This window comes from Primulina eburnea, chromosome 15, assembly GCF_022965805.1.
Source record: "Primulina eburnea isolate SZY01 chromosome 15, ASM2296580v1, whole genome shotgun sequence".
Lineage (NCBI taxonomy): Eukaryota > Viridiplantae > Streptophyta > Magnoliopsida > Lamiales > Gesneriaceae > Primulina > Primulina eburnea.
This window is the reverse complement of record NC_133115.1, coordinates 2,077,369-2,103,079: the sequence shown is the minus strand read 5'-3', so window position 1 is coordinate 2,103,079 and position 25,711 is coordinate 2,077,369. Positions and strand designations below refer to the sequence as shown.

Below are 25,711 nucleotides of genomic sequence, written 5' to 3'. Positions count from 1 at the left end.
CCGTTGAGATTATATACAGTTCAGTCGAGTCAGAACTGATTTTGAAGATTAAAGCAGTTCAGAAATGGAATCAGACTGTTCAGAACTTGATTTTGATAGTTAGAACAGTGTGTCAGAGCTGAATACCAGGTAGGTAATATTTTATTTTATATTATTAGCTGATTTGTTTGGGTCAGATATTCGAATTTGAATGACAGGTATTGTCAGATACACACCGTAGTAGATTCAGTACTATTCGGGTAACAGGAAATGTGTGGTAATTCGAATGGATAGTTGTGATATAAACATATGAAATCAGTTATGTCAGAATTTGATATCGAAATGTCTAAATCGCTGACTGATGAAGATAGAAAGATAGAAACCAAGAGATTGATTATCTGGATTATTGATTTTTAAATAGAAATGGGAGTACATTTCTATGGATTTGGTAATGGAATCACCGAAATTTTGCCCAGATTGTAACAGTAGGTGGTTATGATTGAACGATTGTTCAAATCTGCCTATGTTATATTGTACATGATGACGTACAAATATGACCAGACGACTAAGAAGTATGTCAGAAACGGGGGTCAGATTGTACTGAATGCCAAAGTTAATTATGTCAGACTGTGATTTTCGTTTGATTTTGTACTTTTGGCTGAGTGTACAGCATGATTGTTCATCTATGATTTATAGATTGAAGGATAGTCAGAGTGAACTATCCTGATACTGGAGGATATCCAGGAAATGTAGTGCTTGATTTTAGCACTAGTTGACATGATTCATTGTTGCTTGTGAATTATTGTACAATAATAGCTATTAGATGAGTATCGAAATAGCTCTAGTTGAAGTATTGTACAGTGAGAACTGCTATTTTCCTTCGTATGGAAATGATATTGCAGTGTTACCTGAGATCAGATTTGATAAATCAGAAGACAAATTAATAAGCCAACGTCGGACGATGACTGTTGGTACTTGAAGCCGAAGATAGAATATATCTTTGCTTGAGATAAACAGATTTGATAACAGCTGATGATCCTGATAGGTGATGAGCTGTAGATTGGTTTATACGGATGTTGTATAACCAGTAATGCGAGATTGATTCTGTCAGAAGAACTGGAGAAGAAGTATTATGACATTATACTTCGTGAATTCTTATTCCAGACTGGAATCAGATAATTGAGTTTTGGTTTAAACTCTGTACACATTTCTTCTGAGATATCTGAATTGATTGTTGTAAGTTCGAGGACGAACTCAGATCTAAGGGGGGGAGAAATGTAATGCCCGAAAATTTAATCCTAGTAATCCGTAATTATTGACCTATAATTGATGCGATTATGAAAGGATTAATCGGGACACGGTTTGAGATAACAGGTGAAAATTAAATGTGCGAGAACAGTAGCCTCGGCGCACATGCGCGATGAGGATGCGCGCACATGCGCGGAAACTCCAGAAGGCTTCGCGCATATGCGCGGAAACGAGTCGCGCATATGCGCGAGCTGCCGAGAATTTCACCGCGAAGACCAGTAGGTCTCGCGCATATGCGCCGGTAGTGTCGCGCATATGCGCGAGACATGCAGCGTGAAAGATCACCACTTGGCGGGTTGCAGGTCGTGTGTATATATATATATATATACAGTAACGTAAATGAAGAGATAAAAATCGAAAATTCAGAGGAAATATTGCTTCTTGATTTTAGAATTGGATTTGCGATCGATCCGTCCGTCTGATTTGGAATCCGACTTGGGTACCGAGTTCCTAGCGACGTATGCTACAACTGGACGTAAGTTTTGCTACGTTTTGACATGCGTTGAAATTATGCTATTGTCAGAATTGAATGGAATTCATATATGATGTTCTTGACATGTTAGACATCGTAGAATCGAAGTCAGATTAAGAAACGGACTGATTATGGAATTGTTATGAATTTTTGGGGTATATTGATTTATACCGGACAGAGTTGAATTATGATGGGATTATGGATGGTACTGGATATGGGTTATGGATTGTAACTATTATTTGTGATGTTTGGACTGTCGGGGTTATCCAGACAGTATTGTTATGCCGTCGAAACATCAGTTGGTTGGTATTGATTTAGATTGGATTGTGATACCATATGTCGATTGACATTAATCAGATTATGTGTTTTGATTTGAATATTAATCAGGACAGGTATTGAATTGAATTGTGTATTAATATTATACCTATTCAATTGTTATTACCAGATTGGGAATGGACCGAGATAGAGTCGGGACTTCTTCTTCTTCTTCTTCTGAGCGAGAAGATAAAGGTATAAATTAATGTTGAGTTGGGATTGCACAACTCGAGGGAGGTTTGACTCGAGTTTCCCTAAATCACATACTTTACCTTATTGCATTGATATTCGCATTAAGTTGATTGATGTACTTGTTCTCTTGATATTAGATGACAGGTATTAGACGAGTTATCTTGTGACAGAAGTGCCGGATAGTGGTGGTATCGCCACGGCACATTGCACGATGTCTCAAGATAGGATATTAGCGATAGAGCTACAGCCCTTGACGGATAGGTCAGGACACTGGATGTTTGGTTATATCGAGTAATGGAATCTATTACGGAATTCGATATAGGAACACCATATTTGGTTATATCGAGTAATGAAATCTATTACGGAATTCGATATAGGAACACCATATTTGGTTATATCGAGTAAAGGGTATTGGAATTCTTCTATTACGGAATTCGATATAGGAATACCAGGGCACTGGTTATATCGAGTAATAGAGATTATGGTTCCATCCTTTACGGAATTCGATATAGGAATACCACATCTGGAAACCGGGATCCCTAGACTAGGATTGAGTCTAGTCTAAAATGTAGAGTCACCGGATTGAGTGACAGTTATATCTTATGGTATTGATTAATACTGATCTATGTTCCTGAATATAATTATGTTCCTGATATTGGTACATGTTTAGAATAGGAATTATTCTTGATATTGATTTATGTTCCTGATATTGGTACATGCCTAGAATAGGATTTATTCTAGATATTGAATTATGTTCCTGACTAGGGTACATGTTTAGAATATGATTTATTCTTGTTATTGATTTATATCATGAGGTTGATATAGGATATGATTGTGTTATATGCTCTTATATGATTTATATGATTGCATGTATACATGATTTATACTGGGATATCTATATCTCACCGGAGTTATCCGGCTGTTGTCTTGTTTGTATGTGTGCATGGCAACAGGTGGGATAGAACCAGGGTCAAGAAGAGAACGAGGCTGGACTAGATAGCGTGGAGATCCGGGCTTCAGATGCAACTTCGGATTCAGGACTGACATGTAGTTGAACCTAGTTGAATTATTGTAGATTATACAATAAATGTATGTCATGGTTAATATGTAATTTGAATTTAATTACATTACGTTTCCGCTTTGCATTTAAAAAAAAAAAAAATTTTAGACCCTGTTTATTATGAATGATTTAATATTCCTAAAGACGATTAAGGAATGGATTAGCGTCCGGGTCCCCACAAATATGATATATCGTCTAATTATATGTAATTGACTTTGTGATTTTTTGTGATTCAAGGTATATTCGGTTTTTTTTTCGAATGGAAAGGATAAGGGTAAATAACATATGTAAAAATAACAAGTGTATTTATCGATAAAATGTTTTTAAAAAAAACTATATGAGGATAATGTTGTTTATTTAGAAAATAAATAAAAGAATTGTTCATTTTTGTGTGAAAATATTAATCCAAGAGTTTATAATTTATTTTATGTCCCATGATAGGAATCTAATTATCCAATCAAAACTTAATAATTTTTTGACAAAGGAACCAAATAAATAGGAGTGAGTCTCATGTGAGACCGTTTCACGGATCTTAATATGTGAGACGGGTCAACCCTACCCATATTCACAATAAAAAGTAATACTCTTAGCATAAAAAGTAATACATTTTCATGGATGATCCAAATAAGAGATCCGTCTCACGAATACGACCCGTGAGACCGTCTCATACAAGTTTTTTGCCAATAAATAGCTCTCCTCCCGCAAATCAAGATCCAATTGTCCAATGGAGCTAGCTCATCAATCATCCATCCAATTGCTTCGAGCAAAATGTTAAAGATAACGTAAAAAAAAAATCGTTGAAATAAATAATCACAAAAACTCTTATAAAACCGTCTCATGGATCAATTTTGTAAGACGAGTCTATTATCCGAACTCGTCTCATGTAAAAGTATTAATTTTTATGTCAAAAACATTATTTTACACTCCAAATAAATTTGATAGTTCGAACTCGAGAAATAGATCGAAACTCGAATGCCGTTGGCTTTCTTGCACTTATTCATGTCTGCTATTATTTTTCTTCACACATTTATTATCATCATTCTTCGAAACGTTATTATGATCATCTAAAAATCAATTAAATGAATCACACTCATTGTGTGGTTTTATTGTGAAATAGTCGACGAGATTATTATTTCGTATTGTTAAGTAAATTTGTATAATATTTGTATGTCTAATGTTATCTACCTATGTGAAAAGTCTAAATACAGAAAAACTATAAAGTATGAAAAAATATTAATAGGCTAATACATTCTTCATTTTTATAAAATCAAACACACTCTTATATTATTAAAAAGAGTGGGTCTCATGTGAGACCGTCTCACGGATTTTAATCTGTGAGACAGGTCAACCCTACCGATATTAACAATAAAAAGTAATACTCTTAGCATAAAAAGTAATAATTTTTCATGAATGAAATAAAAGATCTGTCTCACACAAGTTTTTACCAATAAAAAAACCAAACACATTTACTCATCCAGTTAACGGTTTTTTACGTCTGATTTAAAAATATGAAGTCTAAAATGTTATTACTAAATATAATGTTTTTACTTTTAAATTTTTGTACACGTGGATTGATGCAATTAATCCGATATTTTTTCTATATAAAATAACTTATTGGAAAGTCGTTGATTTTATTCATTTCAACAAGAACATTTTTACAATTCGATCTCGAGTTCGAGATCATATTCTAATTCTAAAATCTTGATGTGAGATGATTTATAATTAACGTTATGACATTATATCCGTTGTTTTCAAAAATATGCTAATTATCTGAGTACGTCTCTTATGAGATGTTCTCACAAATATTTATCTATGAAACGAGTCAATCCTACCGATATTCACAATAAAAAGTAATATTTTCTCATAGATAATCCAAATAAAAGATATGTCTCACTAGGGGTATTCAAACTTCGGATAAAACCGAAAAAACCGAACACCGAACCGAACCGAAAGCCGAATTTTGTAATTCGGATATAAATGTTAAAACCGAAGTTTATTTGGTTCGGTTTTAGATTATATATATCAAAACCGAAAAAACCGAAATTTCATTAAATTAATAATTTTTATTTATATTATATATTTTGATATGATATTTAGTGAATGAAAAATTATTTTGAACAATTTTTAGTTGATTGTTGTTTGTTTAATTAATTTAGACCTTATATTTAAATATTTTATTAAGAAAATATATAGAAAGTTAACGTAATATATATTTTAAAATATATTTATATTATTAATTTAAATAGTTATACAATAAACCGAAATAACCGATCGAAATAATCGAACCGTTTTGGTAGAAACCGAACCGAATCGAAGAAAATGGTTCGGATTCGGATTATATATTTCTAAAATCGAAAATCTAAAAAACCGAAAATCGAACCGAACCGACCGATGAACACCCCTACGTCTCACACAAAATTTTGCCTAATTATTAACGTATTCAAATTTCAAGATACTTCGTTATAAAGCTATGACTAGAGACGGCATGAGTTGTTATTGTATGTACCTACTCTCGATAGAGAAATCAACAAAATTTTAAAATAAATAATTAAAAATTTTAAAATTGAAATTTGAAATTTTTTTAAAGGGTGGACTTGTTTGGGAATTTCACAATAACACCAAGAAATACAGCTGCTTCCCAATTGGGATTTAAGTGTGTCCCAGCTGGCCAATACACATATACAGAATTCCACAAACCAACAAAACACCTTTTTCCAAACAACACCTAGCAAATAGCCATTGACAGGCAGATCAAAATTTGCATACAATCCCATCTATTTTTTATTTTTTAAAATTAAATAAAATAAACTTGAGCAAATTTTATATGGCGAATATTATTACAAAAGTTAATGAGAAATTTTATCTCAAATTTAGGGTCGGGAAAAATATCGAATTTTTAATGTATCAAGATTATCGTATCGAAAAAATTTCGATATATCGAAATTTTATGTAAAATGTAATATAGACATGTGGTAATGTAAAATATGAATGGACATATTATTTTGATGTAAATTTATGATTGGTTGAAAAATAAATATTCATATTTTTTTTTGCTATATTTATTATTATTATTATTATATAATAATAATAAAAATAAAGTAAAGGGGTGTTTTGGCTATTAACCTCGACAGATATGTTGTATGTATCGGATACCCATCGCTGGCACTTCCCGTACGTGCAAACCAGCTCATATCGCGCGCATGCCCATGCAACCCCCCCTACTCCGCCAACACCCCCACCCCACCCACCCCCGTAGCCATGTACGATTCCCATATATGCGCTGCCTCTCCATGATTACATCATTTCTGGGAAGAAATTAGTTTGTTGTTTTTGGTTACTGTGTTACTATCTAGTTGGAGTTTCCGCGAGAGGCAAGTGATGGATCCGTGTTCTTTTGTAAGAATTTATTGGGGCAATTTGGCGTTGAAGTTTCCGGATAAAACCCATCTCTCGTCCCTTTCGTTTTTCTGCAAATTCAAGCTCAAAGGGTTTCCGACCCAGGTTTCAGATGTCACGGCTCTTGTCGAGGAAAGCGGCTCATTTGAGAGCAGAATTCAGGGTTGTCTCACCTTGAGGAAGGCGGAATTGGAGAGTTCGATGGAGAGATCGAGTAAGTTTTCTTGTCTGAAGTGTGAGATTTACAGGAGAAGTACTAGAGGAAATGGAGGTTGTGGGGTTGTCAATGGCGTGAAGCTCTTGGGGTGCGTTGTGGTGCCATTGGATTTGAGGAGTATTATGGAAAATAATCGGAATAATCGAAGAAGCGTGATTCAGAATGGTTGGGTTTTGATTGGTGGTTCGGGGTTGAAATTACATTTGAATGTAAGAGCCGAGCCCGACCCGAGATTTGTCTTTCGGTTTGACGGGGAACCCGAGTGCAGCCCGCAGGTTTTCCAGGTCAATGGACATGTGCAACAGCCTGTTTTTACTTGCAAGTTCGGGTTCAGGAATTCTGGGGATAGGATTTTGAGATCCAGGTAAACGTAATTTCTTGGTTTTATTTTATTAAATTTAGTCATTTTATGAGTAACCAAGATCCTGTTTTTCTTTTCCCCGGAGTAGGGGTTGGTCTGAGTTGGTATTTATATCTGATTTTGAACAAGAAGTCTGACAAAAAAATGTTCTAAATGGATTTCAGTCCAACCAAAATTCTAATTTAGTCTGCAGCGGGTTGAAAATGGGTGAATATTATACCTGATTTTAAACTATAGAAACCTGAAATGAAGTCCATGAGTGTGTGTTTAATTTTCAGTAAGCTCTGATTTCTTGAATGCAATCTTGATATTTGGTTTATTGTTGAAATTAGATCATCGCTGTCAGAACCAAGTACCTCAACCGGCTGTTTCAGTGCATTTGCAGAAGACAAAGAAGTGGCTCCGGAAGAACGAAAAGGGTGGTCAATCACTGTCCACGACCTTTCCGGCTCACCCGTGGCTGCTGCATCGATGGTTACACCATTTGTTCCATCACCTGGCACTAATAGCGTCAGCAAATCGAATCCTGGAGCATGGCTCATTCTAAGACAAGGCCACAGCACATTCCAGCCTTGGGGCCGCCTAGAGGCATGGCGTCAGGGAAAAGACGTTGGATACCGATTCGAGCTCATACCCGACGATGGCATGGATTCAATCCGAGTTGCAAATTCCTCCATTAGCACAAAATATGGGGGAAATTTCAGTATAGACATCAGTAACGGTCCAACTCCAATAACTAGTCCTAATAGTAGCTTTGATCTCAGTTCGGGGTCGGGGTCAGGGTCCGAGTTGGGGTCAACGTCAGGATTGGGATCTTGGGCGAATTTTTTGTACAGAGGATTCGTGATGTCATCTACAGTGGAGGGCAACGGCAAGTGCAGCAAGCCAGAGGTGGAAGTTGGGGTGCAACATGTGACCTGCACGGAGGATGCTGCAGTTTTCGTGGCGTTGGCTGCTGCCATGGATTTAAGCATGGATGCTTGTAAGCTGTTTTCTCGGAAGCTCAGGAAAGAACTGAGACAGGTGGATCTTGATTAGCCGGATCGGGTTGTATTGACAGTTGGATTTTGAATTTTGAAATTGGATTGCATTCAATTCAATGCAACAGCTAAGAGCTTGTTCAAATTTTCATTCTTTAAGAGTTTGTACAATAGTGATTAACTGCTGTTTGTTTTCTTGATTTTTGCTTTCAATGTAATAATTTTTTCATTTGTATTTAAGAGAATGAAAAAATTTATTAGTAGCTGCAGCTTCTAATAGAGCTGGAACTCAATTGTAGTATAACAACAAACAATGTATTTAAATTCTAATCTAACTCATGTTGATCCATGTTTACGCTGGACAGATTAAAATCCTTTACCATCAAATTTAGGTTCAAGATATATGATAAAGCAGAAATGATATACGTTCAAACTTGCTGGTATTTTACCAGCAATGTCGAGATTCAATTCTTTGACAATTGAAACTCTTCAACTCATATTTTCATATCTCATGCTGCCGCTGCATCTTCACTGTTTGTATCTTCATTCTGAATGTCAGGGAGTGTATCAAGATCCGAGCCGACATCTTCAGTGTCTTTCTCATATGAGGAATCTGATGAATCTAGTGAATCCTGCCGAATTTCTTCGAAATTTTCGGTCCCTTCAGATTCTGAAATTTTGGTTTCATGAGGACCTGTCGAGTCAGAGTCTAAATTGTTATCATCCACGTTTAAGTTAGAATAGTTGGCCTTCTTTAAATAGTATCTTACAGGTTCAAGTCGTCTGCAGCTGTATCTAAGGTGAGAATTTCAGCAACATATTCTGATTCAGACTCGCTCGTTTCCGAGTGATGATTCGACCACATATTTTCCTCGTTTTCATTTTAAGTCACATTTGACTCTGTATAATCTTTAATCAATTTACCAACTTCTACTTCCAAATCTTTCCTCTTCTCACCTTCATCAGGTTCCTCACTAGTGTTCTCTTCCAATCCATGTTCAAGAATGTCCTCAACTTGTTCATTCGAATTTTCGTCATGTTCATTCTCATTTTTCATACCATCCATTCGTGTTTCATGATTCACTGCACTAGAAGCATCATCGGCCTTGAAATGTTCCTCACGTGACTCATGCGAATTCGTATCATCTCCATCACGATCTGTTTCCTCCACGGAACTTTCCTTCTCCATTTGATCATTAATATCTTTCGAATCTTTTTATTCAACATTTTCATTCTCATCACCTTCTTCCCCCTCCCTTTCACCATCAGCAGAATTTTCTCGTTCAACTTCATCATCATCAAACGTCTCATCTCCACCATCCATCCCTCCACTCTAGTTTTCTTAGTCTTTCTTGTTTTCTATCCCATCTTCTTCGATATGCTTATTTCCTTCTACATCTTCCACAGTCATTCCAACCACTCGAGAATGGATGAAACCTTTTCTTCCGAGTTTTACGAAAATTTAAATATGACCACTAGCAAGTCAAACTCCGACATCACTTTCATCAAATCCTTTCTTCTCATCGTGAGAAAGCTTCAATTTGTATATTAACCATAAGCAGACACAAAGGAATAAACATAATTGCCAGACGTGCTTAACCTTGATTTCCTTCAATCTCTGGTTCGTATTCGTATACTTCCTGTACATAATGACTTCCAAAGAACCGTTCTTTTATCAAGCTATTACCCTTTTCTCACCACCAACTGCAACACAACCTGCCACAACATTAACATTCTTACGGGAAAAATAATCTTATGGACTTGGAGTTGTAGAAAACACGAACCTCGACGACTGAAACAAGAAAATCATGATCTTTCCACTGTAAAGAGCACAGGATGATACTAGAAATACAAATTATGTCTCGCCTTTTTACTTCTTGAGCTTACAGAGCATTATAATTACACAATTTTCCTGCATAACATTTTGCTGTAAGCTCTGAACAAATATCATCTTTATTCAACATCCCTCCTCTTGTTTCAGTTATGTGTGTGTGTGAGAGAGAGAGACTGTAAAATCTGGCAGTTTTAGTGAAAGAAACAAAAGTTGAGCTCAAATCCAATCAATGAAGAAACTACACAAGCTTGAACATCAAATGCTAAAAACCCATTTCAAGAAATGATCTAATCAATCAAGCAAGTGAAAGGTCCTCTGTTCTTGTATGATACATTCGATCAACGTTAATGGTTGGAAGCTGGCTAAATTCTTTCCTTTAATGCTACAACAGACCATGGACACAGATTAAGATTTGGAGTTGAATTCTTTCCCGTGTTCTAAATGGATTTTTTATTTTTTTGTATTTTGCTAATATTCGAGTTAGTTTTTAAATCATCTAAACTTTCTTTTATTGTTTTATTTTACAAGTTTAATTTTTTATAAATAATATAATATTTAATACAAATATGTTTTGCCACAACTAGTTTAGTTATGATTGGTTTTGCATTACCGGGAGATTTAGACTATAATCATTTTTAATAAGAGCATATCATGCATGGTCGTTTACACGCACAAAAAAATAAAAAATCGAGAAGGGTAGACCAGAAACTAGAAAAACAAAATTTTCAAGATACAATAATATTGTCGTCTTATACTCAGATATATAAAATAAAACAAGGTGACACTTTCAACCATTACAATTTGTAAAAAATAATACTACAAGAACTAATGTTATTATTTAGCACCTATTGTCACAAAGAATACAACCTACACGATCAAAATAATCAATGCAATGGTTTGAGGTGGAAAATCTGGCAAGCTGACTTGTACGATCTCTTGGCGGCAGCCTGCTCAAACTTCTTCACAAATGCTTCATTCTCTTCCAAGCTTGTTTGAATGAAAAATCTAATCCACCAAGATGAGCTTCGCAATTTTGCCTATACCATGAAAACTGTAACGTTAAGTTGCAAGAATTGAAGTATGGAAATGAAACACAAAATATGGAATGTTATATAGTTCTTCTAATCTGAAAGAAAGGTAATCCACCCAAAATTACAGTCCATTCCAATCAAACAAGGAGAAGAAATAAATACAAACATTCTTGCAACATACTCCTCACACTTGCACTAGAGAATTACATGCTTATGAGAAATAGTCCATCCATCTCCATCCATCAAGGATGAAATAATTGAATTTCTTATTCTTGAATTTTTACCGGCTATATCACAAAAAAAAAAAAACTATAGTTAACTATCTGCTGTATTAAACAATGAAATTATTAAATTCTCCATATAGTGAAAAATAAAAGATTAGGCCAATGGGAATATCTGGTGAAGAGGAAAATGGTATATCAACTAGGAATTTGAACAGTTAGAAATTCAAAATTCATGCTGATACTACAAATTCTCAGATATTCTATTAGCCTTGTCTATTTAGAGCCATTCATGCAGGACACAGGAAACCAGGTTGAAGGAAAAAAGTGGCACTTACAGGGCGGCCAAACTTGGACAGCTCAGCCACTTTAGCTTTTTGCTGACCTGGGTACCCTGCAAGCAAAAGAAATTTGAATAAAAGCACTCGTCACCATAATAATGCTATGATCAGGTCCCCTCACTGTTAAACTTTCCTATGTATGTAAATTATCGCATGCTATACACGAGATAAAAATGTTTTTCACCACCTTGAAATTTAAAATATCTTCTAGTGCTGAGGTTTCACCCCATTCATGACATTTTAGGATAATACTAGGAGGGATTAGAGGAACTTATAAGGTGGCTATCCCCATTTTCAAGTATTTAATAAACTCTTGGATCACTCTTGCTAGAGAGTGTGCTGAATGGGAGATTCCATGGTAGAATAAAAAAAAATTGTAATAGGATTTACAGACAAATTCAAGAAACCAACCAATGAAGTCAGCTGAGTCTCAACTTTCAAATATTTCCCTTACTAACAATGTAATTAGTAATTACTAATTAGTCATGGAGAGTTACCAGATAATATAACTAAACCGTCAGCAGATACCCTTGCTAGTTCTGGAACTGTCTTGTTAAGGTATTTGGGTGACAAGTAATCCAGTGCATCTGACACTATGACAAGAGAAAATGACTTTGGCCTGTAGGGAAGAGAGAACTTGATATCAGCCACACGAACAACACCCCTGTGCACTAGACCCCTGCAGTTTGCATCAGCATCATCTAGCTCGTAAGGTTCCACACCCCACGCTTCAGTATCTTCTTCTTTTAATAGTCGTGAGACTACCGAACAGGTTTCAGGGCCTACATGCAACACTTTCTTCATGCTGTCGCCATATGCTTTCTTAAGAATAGGGATTAATCTTAGAGTTTCTGATGAGCATGAAACACCACCTGCATATACATGCGCAAGTTACTGAAAAAATGCAGCTTATCTCCACAAAGTCAAAGGAAACCACAAGCAGAATAGAAATACATAAACAGATGAGGAAACCATGCCAAGCAGGTAGTTTATATTTTCATCAACAATAGAAAATATACAAATATCAAATTCATTAAAATATGCAGAATTTACCTACGGATATCAACCGATGAAAATCTCATGATCCAAGTAAAATAAGTTAACACATCCTTAGCTTAAACAAATTGAGACTTCCTAAATGAAAAAAGTTGCAGCTGCAGTGATTGCAGGTACATGCAACAGAACATTATGTGAGTACGCTTGCATTGCCTGGTTCTGGTTCTCTAACAAGGAAATAATGGTACTAAGTACACTTATTTTCACCATTATGTCTGCCTTTGATTAGTTAAATTAGGAAATAATATTATCCGGTAGAGCGCCTTCGTTTGTAACTAATACCAAAATGTGCATCCTTGCATCTTAAATATGCAGAACGATAGTGATTTGCATTAGAGGCTCTTGACAAGATAGAGAAAGCTATTTTATATCACGTGCAATTACCATCAACTCTATCAAAAGCAGCAATGCCACCAGTCCTGCCACCTGTCAAAAAGCAATTTAAAACTTAGATATCACTAAAACAACGAAATTCATGATCAAACGTTTACAATGGAAATCATTATCAGAATGAACAGAGGTACTAAGGATAAATGCTAAGTTCCCATTCCGCCAGGACTTCCATCTCATCAAAATTTAGGGAAAAAAACAATTACATAAAAGTTCAGCTAAATAGGAAATAATGACAAAATAAAGTACAATATTATTTGATGAATCTTGCTATGATATGTGTTGGGTGGGGGTAAAACCAAAAGATCAACGACAGACCTGAATCATGGTACACATATCCAACAACCAATAGCGCTCCCTGAAAATGACAAAAAAAATAAGGTAGCTAATCAGTTTTCTTGCAACAAAGAAAATCAACAAGATAGCGCCTGCCGGCCGGGCCATCATCAGAATTCATAAAGAAATTAAAATTTCGAAATCAGTGGCATCCATCAAACATAGATTACATGATCCACATGAAATACTAATGTTAAAAATTGTATTACATAGTGTATTTATAGCAATGAAGGAATGTAGGCAAGCTTGTGAATGCCAAGATTGTGTACATAATGCTGGGAAGTGAACTAGTAAGAAACAGTTAATGGAAAAACCAATATTTACCACAACAAGAAGACCAATAGATAATATGGGAGATGGGCGAGATTTTGGGTGCAATGAACCCACTAAAGGAATGCTCCCATTATCTGCAAATCGTCGAGAAGTATTGGGCCTTCTAGACATTGTTTTAATACCCTGCAAAACAAGATTTATGACACTGATATGTAAATGTCAGCCCGATTAAACAAGAAATATAATGGTAAAACAATACAAAAAAGCATTTACCATAATAACGCATCTAATTCAACTAATGTATAGTATGAAGATCCCTAAACTAACTAACACGCCTTGCAGCACCCAAAACCCGCGAGGGAGAACGAGACATCTGATCTCATTGCCCAAAACTCCTGGACTAAAAGATTCTTAAATGCACTAAACACAAACACAAACACTCTGACCATCTCAAGCAAAATAAATTTCTGACAAACTAATGGTAAGAGATATCCAATGCCAACACACAAGAAGCATTCAATGCAGCCAAAGCAGGTCAAAAATATAATACAGTCCAAAAGGTTGAATTACATATAGATTGGCTAACACGCTTTGACACCGCAATAAAATTCCAACATCAATTTCCATTCCTCGCCGTCAAGCAACCGAAAACAACAAAACAGCTTATTGCACTTAACGAACACGGGATTCTGGTAAACCCACGACGCAGCAGAAACAAAATCAGATTTTAACCAAATAACGAACCAAATTGACAGCTCAACATCTCGTATTTCACTTAATCTTTGAAAAAAACATGAACCCACAACTTCACGAACAGAACAACGCCGCATCTTCCCAACAAAGAAAGGGACAATAAAATCAATGAACAAGAATTGTACCAGAGGTGTTACCTGGAATGGCGATAAGTGGATGTGGGATCTGGATCTGCTCCTTTAATCTCAAGGGAGAGGACAGAAAAAAGAGCTATAATTTATTTCGATAATATTAATTTAATTTATTTTTATTTGACTTAATATTATGAATTAAGTCAAGTGCCATTTAATATCTCTATTAATGAAACTTAAACTTTAGATTAATTAGTGGAAAATTTAATTTGATTTTAATTACGTCGGCAGAAGACACATGATAAGGTTCTCGGCTACATGTGAAGTCCAATTAATTATATTTGAAATAAAATATTCGAATTTTTTTTTTGTTGAATCAGATGATTGTTATAAGATTAGGTTTTTCGTAAGACAAGTGAACTATGTCCATATTGATCGAATTATTTTTTTTTTGTTGAACCAGATGATTGTTATAAGAGTATGTTTCTTGTAAAACGGTGTTGTGGATCTTTATTCGTGAGACATATCAATTTTGCTCATATTTACAATAAAAAATAATATTGTTGGTATAAAAAGTAACATTTTTTCATAAATAATCAAAATAAAATATATGTCTCACGAAATTGATTCATGAGACTATCTTATAAGAATTTTTATGTTATTAGTAATTGGATCTGGAAATCGATTCATCGTTTCGAATTAAGACTTATTATCATATTTAAGTATGAGTCATGATAATGAAATAAGACAAAAATTTGTGTTAGACGATCTCACGGGTCGTATTTTGTGAGACGAATATCTTATTTGAGTTATCCATGAAAAAATACTACTTTTTATACTAAGGCCCAGTTTGGTAGGTGGGATTATGGGTGGATTGTTAGATAGTCTTTTGTTTGGTCCAATTAATAAATTTGAGATTGACTAATTGTTGGACAATTTTTACTGTTGGACTTGGCAAATGTATCCATGCTTTCAGGCTGGATTAGTTTTATCCGAGTGGACTGAAATTAGCGACGGTTTCTGAAAATAGATCGGCGACGGTTTCTGAAAAAAGATCGGCGACGGTTTCTAAGCGGCGACGGTTTCTCAAGATCGGCGACGGTTTCGTGCACTAATAAACCGTCGCTAAATGTCAAATTAGAGACGGTTTGAGAAACCGTCGCTATTAGCGACGGGTTTTAAGAAGCCGTCGCTAATATTCCGGGGGCAAAGGGGAAGGGCAATTTCGTATCTTCATCAAAAAATTCAAAATTATCCTTCACTTAAAAATCGTACCAAACTTAATATTATTTTACACCATATATTACAATCCTACCACAATCATTTTCCTTATCATTTACGTACTAATCATTAGTTTATCCTATCCTTCAACCAAACGGACCCTAAGAGTATTACTTTTTATTATGAATATCGGTAGGGTTGACAAATCTCAAATATAAATATTCGTGAGACCGTCTTACAAGAGACATACTCATGAAATAATGGAATTATAATAACTACATTCATGAATAATTTAGAAGTTGAATTGATTTCATGCAAAAAAAAAATTCTAAGAGGGTAATTACAAAGTCATAAAAACTCATATGATATCATCTCACAAGTCAACTTCGTTAACACATATCTCTTATTCAATTCGACCCATGAAAAACATTACATTTATACCAAAAATATTAATTTCACTATATGTATAGATCCTATCGACTCGTCTCATAATATAAATATATGAGACAACCAGTTTTGGATGCGGTTCATCCTTTTTAAATTTTTTAAAAAAATTGAAAAAAAGAATTGGAAATTTAGTGAAATAGGTGCGGATTGCAAGGCTATAAAATGAGAAATCTAACCCCTTTGAAAAATTGAAAAAAATTGATAAAAAATTCAGTGAAAGAGAAAATGATAACGAGTCTATAAAACTTGACTATAAGTCAATTTCTTAAATTCTCAAAATTGTTATCCCTAATTCTCATACCTATATTATAATTATAAACATAAAAAGTATTGTCTGCACAACTACCATTCTATTTTAATTTTATATTTTTAAAAAACAGTACAACCCGTCGAATTCGTCTTAACACAGTTTCGATTATGGTTTCAGGTCAAACGTATTGACATGGTTAATCGGCCAGTGATCAACGGGCCGATTTCGATTTTGATCCGGGTCAGACCGGCCCCTTGGCCAGTTATTCAGTCCACTTAATTTGTTATATTCATCCTAATCATTTTGTGGATCTTTTAATTATAAAATTAGTAGATTTAAGTCTATCACGGTTGTGGGGAGTTGAACAAGTATCTTCTCAATTCTCTAGACATGTGGTTTTATCATTTTATATTTCAATCAACACAAAACTCATGTGATACGATCTCACGAGTCAATTTTGTGAAACAGATATGCTATTTAAGTCACAACAAAAAAAAATATTACTTTTCATGTCAAATATATTAATTTTTTTATCATGAATATGAACATGATTGATCTGTCTCACGAATAAAGATCCGTTAGACCGCCTTATGAAAGATCTACTCTTCAATCAATGTGAGAACTTCATCATGTGATCGTCAAAGAGTTTTTTCGAGTAATTTCGACACCTCTAATGTTTGTTTACGATAACAATCCAAACAAATTTATTTATCGAAAATTATTGGAGAGACGCATATATGCCTAGATCTCTTATATATTTTTTGTTTTGGGTAATATTATTTTGACAAAAACTTGTGTTAGACGATCTCACGGGTCGTATTTGTGAGACAAATCTCTTACTTGGGTCACCCATGAAAAAATATTACTTTTTATGCTAAGTTTATTAATTTTTATTGTGAATATGGATATGGTTGACCCGTCTCACATATTATGATCCGTGAGACGGTCTCACATGAGACCCACTCTATTATATTTCGCGACATCAATATTTATTATCTCAATTTCAATAAAAAAACTCTGACAAAATATAATATTTTTAAAAAATCATAAATTATTTGTTTAAAAAATAAAATAAAATTAAATTAAATCATATAAGCGATTACCCTCCCTCCCATTCCCGCACATTGGTAAATATTCTTCTCGAAAATCCTATTATTCCTCGTCCAACATCGGGGAATCGATTCTCCAACAACAATAAAATCTACCCGCGGAAGTGAACAGTAGCACACTTAGCAGCTGAATTCGTGGCGCGCCGTCGTTTTGGTGTTGAATGGCGGTGGAGTACAAATGTTGCGGGGGCGGATTCTTCATTCACATTGCTGGGATCGTGCTTTTGGTGGCGTTTGCAGGCCTAATGTCCGGGCTTACTCTGGGCTTGATGTCGCTCAGCCTTGTCGATCTCGAAGTGCTTGCCAAGTCCGGAACTCCCAAGGACAGGCGGCATGCCCGTAAGTTTCATCTTCCCGTCTATGTTCCTTTTGCCTTTTTTTTAATGTTATTGTTTTGAGTTTGAAGTTACCTGCGTGCTGAATTTGTGATTAACCACGGTTCTGGGAAGTTTCTGTGCTGTTGGAGCTTTGTGTTCAATCTGTTTGGGATGAAAATCATACTTAACCTTATCATCTGGAGAGTTTTGGTGCAAAAGATGTTTACTTTGATAACAAAAAAAGGACTTTAATAATGAAATTAGTTTTTTTATAAAAAAATACATATAAAATAACAACACGAGGAACAAAAGGAAGCTATGCTGCCATCGTCATATCACTCTCCCTCTTAATTTTCCTGTACTCTGATTTTTGTTACAGTCATGCTACCCTGTAAAAGTTTTTTTTCCTTTCTTTTCGAGTTAGCAGTGTCTGAATCATGATTTTGATGTAAGAGTTACACTGGTTTGAGTTTGTGTAAAATAAATTGATACTTAAAAAGCAATTGGATATCAAACAGGGACATTTATAGAAGTTAACTGTGATAATGGCTGACAATTCTGCCAGTCATTTGGTTGTGCTTCCTTTAATTTTCGGATGCTGATGGTATGGATTTTGATGTTATGGTATCATCTTTTCATAACAGTGAAGATATTGCCAGTTGTCAAGAATCAACATTTGTTGCTTTGTACACTGCTTCTCTGCAATGCTGCTGCAATGGAGGTGAAATAGTGAAGGCATTATGCTTCATAAAGTTATTGAATCTTGTCAAAAATGATTTATTTGTTGAGTTATTTTTCCTTTCAGGCACTTCCTATTTTACTTGACGGTCTAATTTTAGCTTGGGGTGCAATTCTCATTTCTGTAACTTTGATATTGCTGTTCGGTGAGGTAAGTCATCTCTAGTTGTTTAACTATGTACGAGTCTGTTGAATTTAAGTAGCTTAGGAGCACTTTGAATTTAGTTTGATCAGCAAAGATGTCTTGTACTAGAGATCTACTTACAATGACACTTGCAGTCACCTCTATAAAAGATAAAAAAAATACGATACCATTGGTCATTTATTATATCTTTGGGATGAGCACGTGATCTTTTTGGATTTAGTTGATGATGGAATCAATATTGATGGATAAATTTAGTACGCAAAAATTTGGAAAGGGTGTTGATTTTTGAAGATGTGTCAAAGCATAAGACTAAATATGAGGGAGTCCTTTAGTTGCGGCAAAATGAAAGGATAAATAGTAAAATTGAAGGTTTATATGATGCAAATATCCTAGACTTAATATGCCATTCTGATATTGGTGGGGAAACAAAGGTTTGTGTAAAGGGGACAGCCCATTCATATGATTCCTTTAGACGTGCCAAAAGGAAAGGATAAGCGGTAAATACGGAGGTTTATATGATGCAAATGTCCCAAGACTTGTTATGTCATTCTTCATTGGTGTAGAAACTAAGGTTGTTTAAAATGCATACAGCTATAAATGATTTGGAAATAAGTAATCTGTAAAGCCTTTATGTACTAAATATGAATTATACACGAGAAATTAAATTATTGTTTACTTTCAAATTACTATTATCGTGGAGAAAATAGCAAGCTTCTAGATGAGATAGGCTAATGATATGCATGAACTGATTATGTCTCACCAGATCATTCCACAATCTGTTTGTTCTAGACATGGACTTGCTATTGGTGCAGCTGTGGCTCCAGTAGTTCGCGTCCTTGTCTGGATCTGTTTTCCAGTTGCATATCCAATAAGCAAGGTACATGTTTCGTTTTCCATAGATTTCCATAGTTGCATTTTCCGACAAGACTTATGCAATATATGTTGTGTGATTTTCCAGTTGTTAGACTTACTGCTTGGACATGGTCACAGAGCTCTATTTCGTCGAGCTGAGTTGAAAACACTTGTTAATTTACATGGCAATGAGGTATGGATGTATAAACAATGGGCATTTGTGGAATCTCTTGTTTTCCGTTTCTGTTGGTTTGTATTTTGTAAATCATGAAATTGTTTTCCTTTAAGTTGATTGCTTGTGCTGCATCTGCATCATTATGCAGACTTTCTTATAAGGAGATTTTTTACTTTTCTGCCTGATATTCTAAAGCTAATGCCGCATGTATGCAGGCAGGTAAAGGTGGAGAACTCACGCATGATGAGACCACGATCATTGCTGGGGCACTTGAACTCCGTGATAAAACTGCTGGTGATGCTATGACTCCAATTTCTGAAACTTTTGCAATTGATATAAATGCAAAGCTTGATAGGTGATGCATATTTTGGTATTTAGCCACCATGTTCTCTTAGTTGCTAATACTAACAAGAACATTGGCATTTGTTATAAGGTTCTTGATGAATCTAATTCTATCAAAAGGAAATAGCAGAATTCCTGTCTACTTCGAGAAACCCACGAACGTCATAGGGCTTGTTTTGTTACTTGTTCCTCTTTACGTGCAATTCATTGAGTAAATAGTTACCCCACCTTAATGTCATATCTATTTTATGCTGCACTGCCGCTTGTTGTTGCCATGGTACTGGCTGTTATTCCGATTTTCTATCCAGTGTAATCGAGCAATGATGGGTTATAGATTTTGCTTGTTTTCTTGGTTGGTATAGATGTCAACATTTAGAAGAGCTAATAAGTTCAAATGGCCCCACAATAGTTCCACTATCTAATGTTGATTACTTTCGGAGGAAATCTTTTTTTTTGTTTTTATAACTATTGCAATTCGACACCATTGACAATTTTCGCAAAGAGTCTTTAATTTCTTAACAATTATTGAAGCCGTGTGCAAGCAAAACTCCAATTTGACAACTGTTTTACATAACTAATCATAAGCCCGGTATTCGGGATTTCTCATATTTGAGTCTTATTACATTTACAGAAACATCAAATACAATCTAAGAATTTCTGCATAAGTTTGTAAAGCTGGTTTGATTATGTTTTAACTTGAAGATTTAATTATACCATCTGCTATTCTTATGATTGTGGTCTTGCTTGCCACGATCTTCATATTATGAAATCTGTTCATATAGTGGCACTTCTTGCTCTATGTGTACATAGTTTTAATTACTGAAACTCAAAACAGCTCTTGGAATAATTCGAGCTATGAAGTGATGCATTCAGTTTTTCCCTCGTAGTTTTAAACATCATTAAACCGGCCAAATGGCATATTGAAATGGTTGTTCCTACAAGTTCTGGCTAACATAAGTTTATCTAAGCAATTTTTTTTGTCTCTGACCTTGTAGGTCAAAAACTTGTTAACGGTCCGTCCCGAGGATGAAATCCCAGTGAAGAGCGTCACTATACGTAGAATTCCAAGGTATCTTATTAATTTTGAAACTTTGGATGTGTTACGAAATTAAATTGACTATAAAAACCAACACACTGCTTCATCAAGATCTTCGCATAGAACACCATGTTCAGGTATTTGAGGTCCCTTATTTTTTGAATTTCATATATGTCGTGATTGGTTGTCCAAAATGAGATGTGCCGGAGAAAAGTTTATTTACTAATTATTTGTTTGATGCCAATGCATTTTGCTTTCAAATTAGTAACAATGCGTTCATCTGGTTACAGCAACATTTGGTCTTCTCTACACAACACATGGACAATTTTTTGGTTCTTGTTTTATCACTGAATTCATGATTTATAAAGACACCATCCTTTTATATTTTTTAACGACTCTTGAACACCTTCATTGCATTAATTAGCTTAATATATTGTGCCTTTATCGCCAGAATGTAAGGATCTCGCGCTTCAGGATGCTTATGAGATACGGTAGAATTGACATAGCTGAAACGTTCTTAGGATAAGAAACTGATGATGCAACTCACTATTGTATTTAACTCACTATTGTATTTGTATTATGTCATAGGGTTCCAGAAACCATGCCGTTATATGACATCTTGAATGAATTCCAGAAGGGTCACAGTCACATGGCTGTTGTTCTAAGACACTACACCAAAGGGATGGCCCTTCCTACTAGCGCTGGAGCTTCAGAAAGTAAGTGTTTTTGGTTTTCCTGATCACTGTTTTATACCCAGAAACTATTTTTGACTCATAAAGGATAAGGTTGGTTTAGTTTTTTCCATTTTCAGAAAGCGTTTCTGAAAGATGTAGTGGAAAATGCCGGTATATATTTGATTTGTTTTATGAATGAGATTTTTTTTATTGTAGAAGTAAGGATGTATTGGGTTAGTCATGTGACATCATATATATTTAGTTTTTACTAGTGTTTGACTTATTTTAAAACTTTGAAAATAGTATATTGAGTTGCAATGTGACGTTCTAATAGAGTATTATTGTGCATGACAGACATATTAAATTGAAAGTACAATACTTGGAGATCTGAAGATGTTGAAATATTTTTGGGGAGAAGAAACTGAAAATTAGAGTGTAATGTTTGGTTTTATCTTCAGGAATGGAAAGGGGTGAGGGAAAAGGAGACCAAAAATGCCTCAAGTGTTTTTAGTTTTCTGGCTGTTTTTCTACGAGACTTTACGAGACATCATCCAAACTATAGCTTGGTCAGATATAAAATCAGCCTGATGTATAAATAATTTAGGCTCTAGAAAAGTTGGGGCTATGTGTAATGTTTGAAGAAGAAACCATTCAAGTATTTGACAGTTAGCTATAATTAGGATATATTCGATACGTGTAGGGTTTTGGATTCAAATTTCACTATGTATTGGTGTTATCCTGTGCTCTTCAAGATTATTGTTCTAGGATGTATGCTTGGATTTAACTTATTATATGATCGACTTGGGTTTCTATCGTAGGGAACATCAAAGATGTGAGAATAAACGTTCACAGTGAGAAGCCTTACCCGGATAAAATTTCCAGAACAAAAATACCTATACAAAAATGGAAGAGTTCCCCAAACACCGGCAACAATCCTGTCAAGGTTTCTCAAAGGAGCAAGAAGTGGACAGAAAACATGTATTCAGACATCCTGGAAATAGATGGAAGTCCGCTGCCGAAAATCCCTGAGAAGAAGAGGCTGTAGGAATAATAACCATGGAAGATGTCATCGAAGAGCTATTGCAGGTGAAGTAATAATATATATGTTAAATTCCCTTGGTTCTGAAATGTGTTTTTACCTTGTCTGATTTGAAATCTCCAATGATTCATCGCAGGAGGAGATCTTTGATGAAACTGATCACCATGTTGAAGAATTGTGATATTTTCAGGTTGGACATCACGTCAGTATAGTAAATATTACAGAATGTATCTTTGCGAGAAGTGGTTTTAGTTGCAATTTGCATGCCTGTATTTTGTAGTACTTGTAATGTGTGTGCAAATTGCGAAGTCTTATCAAAGATTTATATTGAAGTGATAAGATAACAAAATATAGGCCGTTTTGTGCAAATTTCATCTGACGGGGGCTTTAAATTTTTTACTATTCTTGATTTTTTTCCCCTACGATATATATATATATATAGATAAATATATATATTTATATATATATATTTATCAAAGATAATAAAAGCTTTTTTGTTTTTACTTATTTGTACTTGTTCACCAAAAATGCTTTGTTTGCTCATTTTTTTTGTATATTCTTGGATAATGCTTTTCAATTCATGTTTTTTAAAATCAAATAACTACATTATAAATTTTATGCTTGAGATTGAGATAAACATCCATACTATTAAAAAAATACGTCATTTGATATCATTTTTGCTAATAAATTCTTCAATTATATAACTAATACCATAAAAAAAATCTCTTATAAAATAAATTCAGACATATTTTGCTAAATAAGATTCAACCTTGGAGTATATCTTCGCAGACTCTATAACAAGAGGAACCTTGCTGATTACAAGTTGATCACATTTTCCTCTACTTTTTTTTTTAATAAGGTAAAAAAGGTGGTATATGTACAACTACACAGGACATCCCAAGACTAAAACAAAGACTAAAACAAAGACATAGTTCTTAACAGCATATTACCTACTACACGACATCTATTGCATATATCGCATTCGGAATATAACAAAAAATTAAAATCTTGATCTTATTAATAATAGCGTCAACATCCGGCTTCTCGTTTTAAAAAATTGCCCTATTTCTCGCGTTCCAAATATGGTATATTGTAGCTGCAAGTGCCATACATCTTATCTTGTTAATCGTTGAGTTGCCTCGGTAAACACCTCGAAAGGCTTTGAAGACAGCCGTCGCCGATCCCATACCTTTCTTCATGCCCAATCTCGAACACCATCTCATACGTTCTTCGAAAACCTGTACTTGAAGTAAATGTGGTTGTTGGACTCCGGTGCAATACTACACAGCACACATGAATTATCCAGAACAAACCTAAGTCTATCCCAAGTAAGAAACTTACCGTGTGCAAAGAGCCAAAACGCAAAGCAGTGCTTAGGTAGGACGAAGGACTTTGATATAGAGGTTTCCATGGCCATTTTCCCTCTTTGTCAACAAAAAAATTATACGCATGCTCAAGACTTGTCATGCTACTAAACCAACGATCTAAGCAAGAAGTAGCCACATCAATTGAGCCTGAGGAGTACTTACTTTACAAAATATTTAATCGATTTCTACGAATGATTATTTTTAGTGTCTATCATTTAGTTTGAAAACCAAACTCGATTTAATTTATCGATGTTTAATATTTCAAGAATGGAGGTATTGTAGCTCAACGATGCTGGTGTTTCTAATTGTAACTGTAGTGGGCGGGCAAGCGAGCGGAAATGTACGTAGTGAACCAAAGCGTACGAAGGAAACCACTAGGAATGCAACGATGAGGAGTTCTTGCTTTTCACAGCACGACAGGGGACGCGAGGTTGTCCGACAACCTCGCAGCCGATTCTAGCACAATCTCCTCAAAGGAATGGGACTAAGGGAGGGCGACCGTAGAGCACCCATCTCCGCCCCTCAACAAAATTCCTGGATCCACCCATGTCATTACGAATGTCTTCTCCGACGAAGTTGTCACATAGAGATTGTTCAATGTGGTTTACATGATTAGCGTGATTTGTTGGTTATTAAGTTAGCCAGATGGTTTACCCATTGTGAACCGAATGATTTTGGTTGCGGGTGGGTTTTTGGGTAGTTTAATAAAGTAAACTTAGAAAAGTTTGCACCAAGAAACATATGTTTGAATAATATCTCAACCAGTGTAAACAATGGGCATTTGTGGAATTTCTACCCAAAATAAAGTTTAAAAAAGAATTTATATAATCACTAGTAAGTATTCGGTCAATCCATTAATTGAAATATGTAACAAACATTATAAATTTTCTCTATAAAAACTACAAAAACTATAAATTTGATACATCTATTGGACTATAAACAAAGACAAATTAATATATGTTTGTGAAATGCTTGTAATTCAAATTAATACAATGTCAATTCATTAAAAATGAATATTTTATCTTATAACTTCATTATTCTCACATCTTTTTTTATTTCTTATTTCATATAATCTCTTCATCAATTGTAATTTTTAGAAGGATATCATTAAAATTAATTATAATATATATTTACTTATATGTAAAAAAATTTGTTATTTATTCATATTATTTGAATTTTTTTTTATTTTAATCATCAATATTTTCCACATTATCGTTAGTAAAAAATGGCCACTCAAGTTGGTTCAGTATATTTTCCCTAGTCATATTTCTTTCTTGTATTTATTTTCAGTTCTATGTACATTTACCTAATTATTTTGTGAAATTTGTTGAAATTATATAATTTGATATGAACCAATCCACTTAAATTAGGGGTGTCAAAATCAGACACGACCCACCAACTCGATACGGTTCA

General features: G+C 34.7%; 3 protein-coding genes and 1 pseudogene across 4 annotated transcripts; 2 read left to right on the top strand and 2 right to left on the bottom strand.

The window, feature by feature from the left end:
* The first annotated feature begins 6,592 nt into the window (after positions 1-6,592).
* LOC140814826 (uncharacterized) lies at positions 6,593-8,543 on the top strand. The gene is made up of 2 exons (XM_073173917.1): positions 6,593-7,303; positions 7,633-8,543. The coding sequence occupies exons 1-2, from the start codon at positions 6,705-6,707 to the stop codon at positions 8,336-8,338; spliced, it is 1,305 nt and encodes a 434-aa protein (XP_073030018.1). The 5' UTR covers positions 6,593-6,704; the 3' UTR covers positions 8,339-8,543.
* A 388-nt stretch (positions 8,544-8,931) lies between these two features.
* LOC140814337 (uncharacterized) lies at positions 8,932-9,968 on the bottom strand. Its single transcript, XM_073173288.1, has 2 exons — positions 9,770-9,968; positions 8,932-9,496 (listed from the first exon to the last, which is right to left on the bottom strand). The coding sequence occupies exons 1-2, from the start codon at positions 9,926-9,928 to the stop codon at positions 9,164-9,166; spliced, it is 492 nt and encodes a 163-aa protein (XP_073029389.1). The 5' UTR covers positions 9,929-9,968; the 3' UTR covers positions 8,932-9,163.
* An 855-nt stretch (positions 9,969-10,823) lies between these two features.
* On the bottom strand, positions 10,824-14,768 carry LOC140814422 (probable pectin methylesterase CGR3). 2 transcript variants are annotated; one of them, XM_073173395.1, is made up of 7 exons: positions 14,653-14,768; positions 13,814-13,945; positions 13,472-13,511; positions 13,148-13,189; positions 12,205-12,579; positions 11,705-11,760; positions 10,824-11,151 (listed from the first exon to the last, which is right to left on the bottom strand). In XM_073173395.1, exons 2-7 carry the CDS (start codon positions 13,931-13,933, stop codon positions 10,999-11,001), a joined length of 786 nt encoding a protein of 261 aa, XP_073029496.1. In that variant the 5' UTR covers positions 13,934-13,945; positions 14,653-14,768; the 3' UTR covers positions 10,824-10,998. The 2 variants fall into 2 exon arrangements, with proteins under 2 accessions (XP_073029496.1, XP_073029495.1); XM_073173394.1 differs by lacking the exon at positions 14,653-14,768 and adding an exon at positions 14,036-14,059.
* A 2,833-nt stretch (positions 14,769-17,601) lies between these two features.
* On the top strand, positions 17,602-23,322 carry LOC140814057 (DUF21 domain-containing protein At2g14520-like; annotated as a pseudogene).
* The last annotated feature ends 2,389 nt before the right edge of the window (positions 23,323-25,711 follow it).

Excerpts from the sequence above, each read along its gene's own strand:
- LOC140814826 (XM_073173917.1), top strand. The coding sequence starts at position 6,705 with ATGGATCCGTGTTCTTTTGTAAGAATTTATTGGGGCAATTTGGCGTTG. Across the intron at positions 7,304-7,632 it reads GATAGGATTTTGAGATCCAG|ATCATCGCTGTCAGAACCAA; the intron begins GTAAACGTAATT and ends TGTTGAAATTAG.
- LOC140814337 (XM_073173288.1), bottom strand. The coding sequence starts at position 9,928 with ATGTACAGGAAGTATACGAATACGAACCAGAGATTGAAGGAAATCAAG. Across the intron at positions 9,497-9,769 it reads TTGATGAAAGTGATGTCGGA|AAAGATTCGAAAGATATTAA; the intron begins GTTTGACTTGCT and ends AATGTTGAATAA.
- LOC140814422 (XM_073173394.1), bottom strand. Across the intron at positions 12,580-13,147 it reads TGCTTTTGATAGAGTTGATG|GTGGTGTTTCATGCTCATCA; the intron begins GTAATTGCACGT and ends ATGTATATGCAG. Across the intron at positions 11,761-12,204 it reads CGGTTTAGTTATATTATCTG|GGTACCCAGGTCAGCAAAAA; the intron begins GTAACTCTCCAT and ends TTTTGCTTGCAG.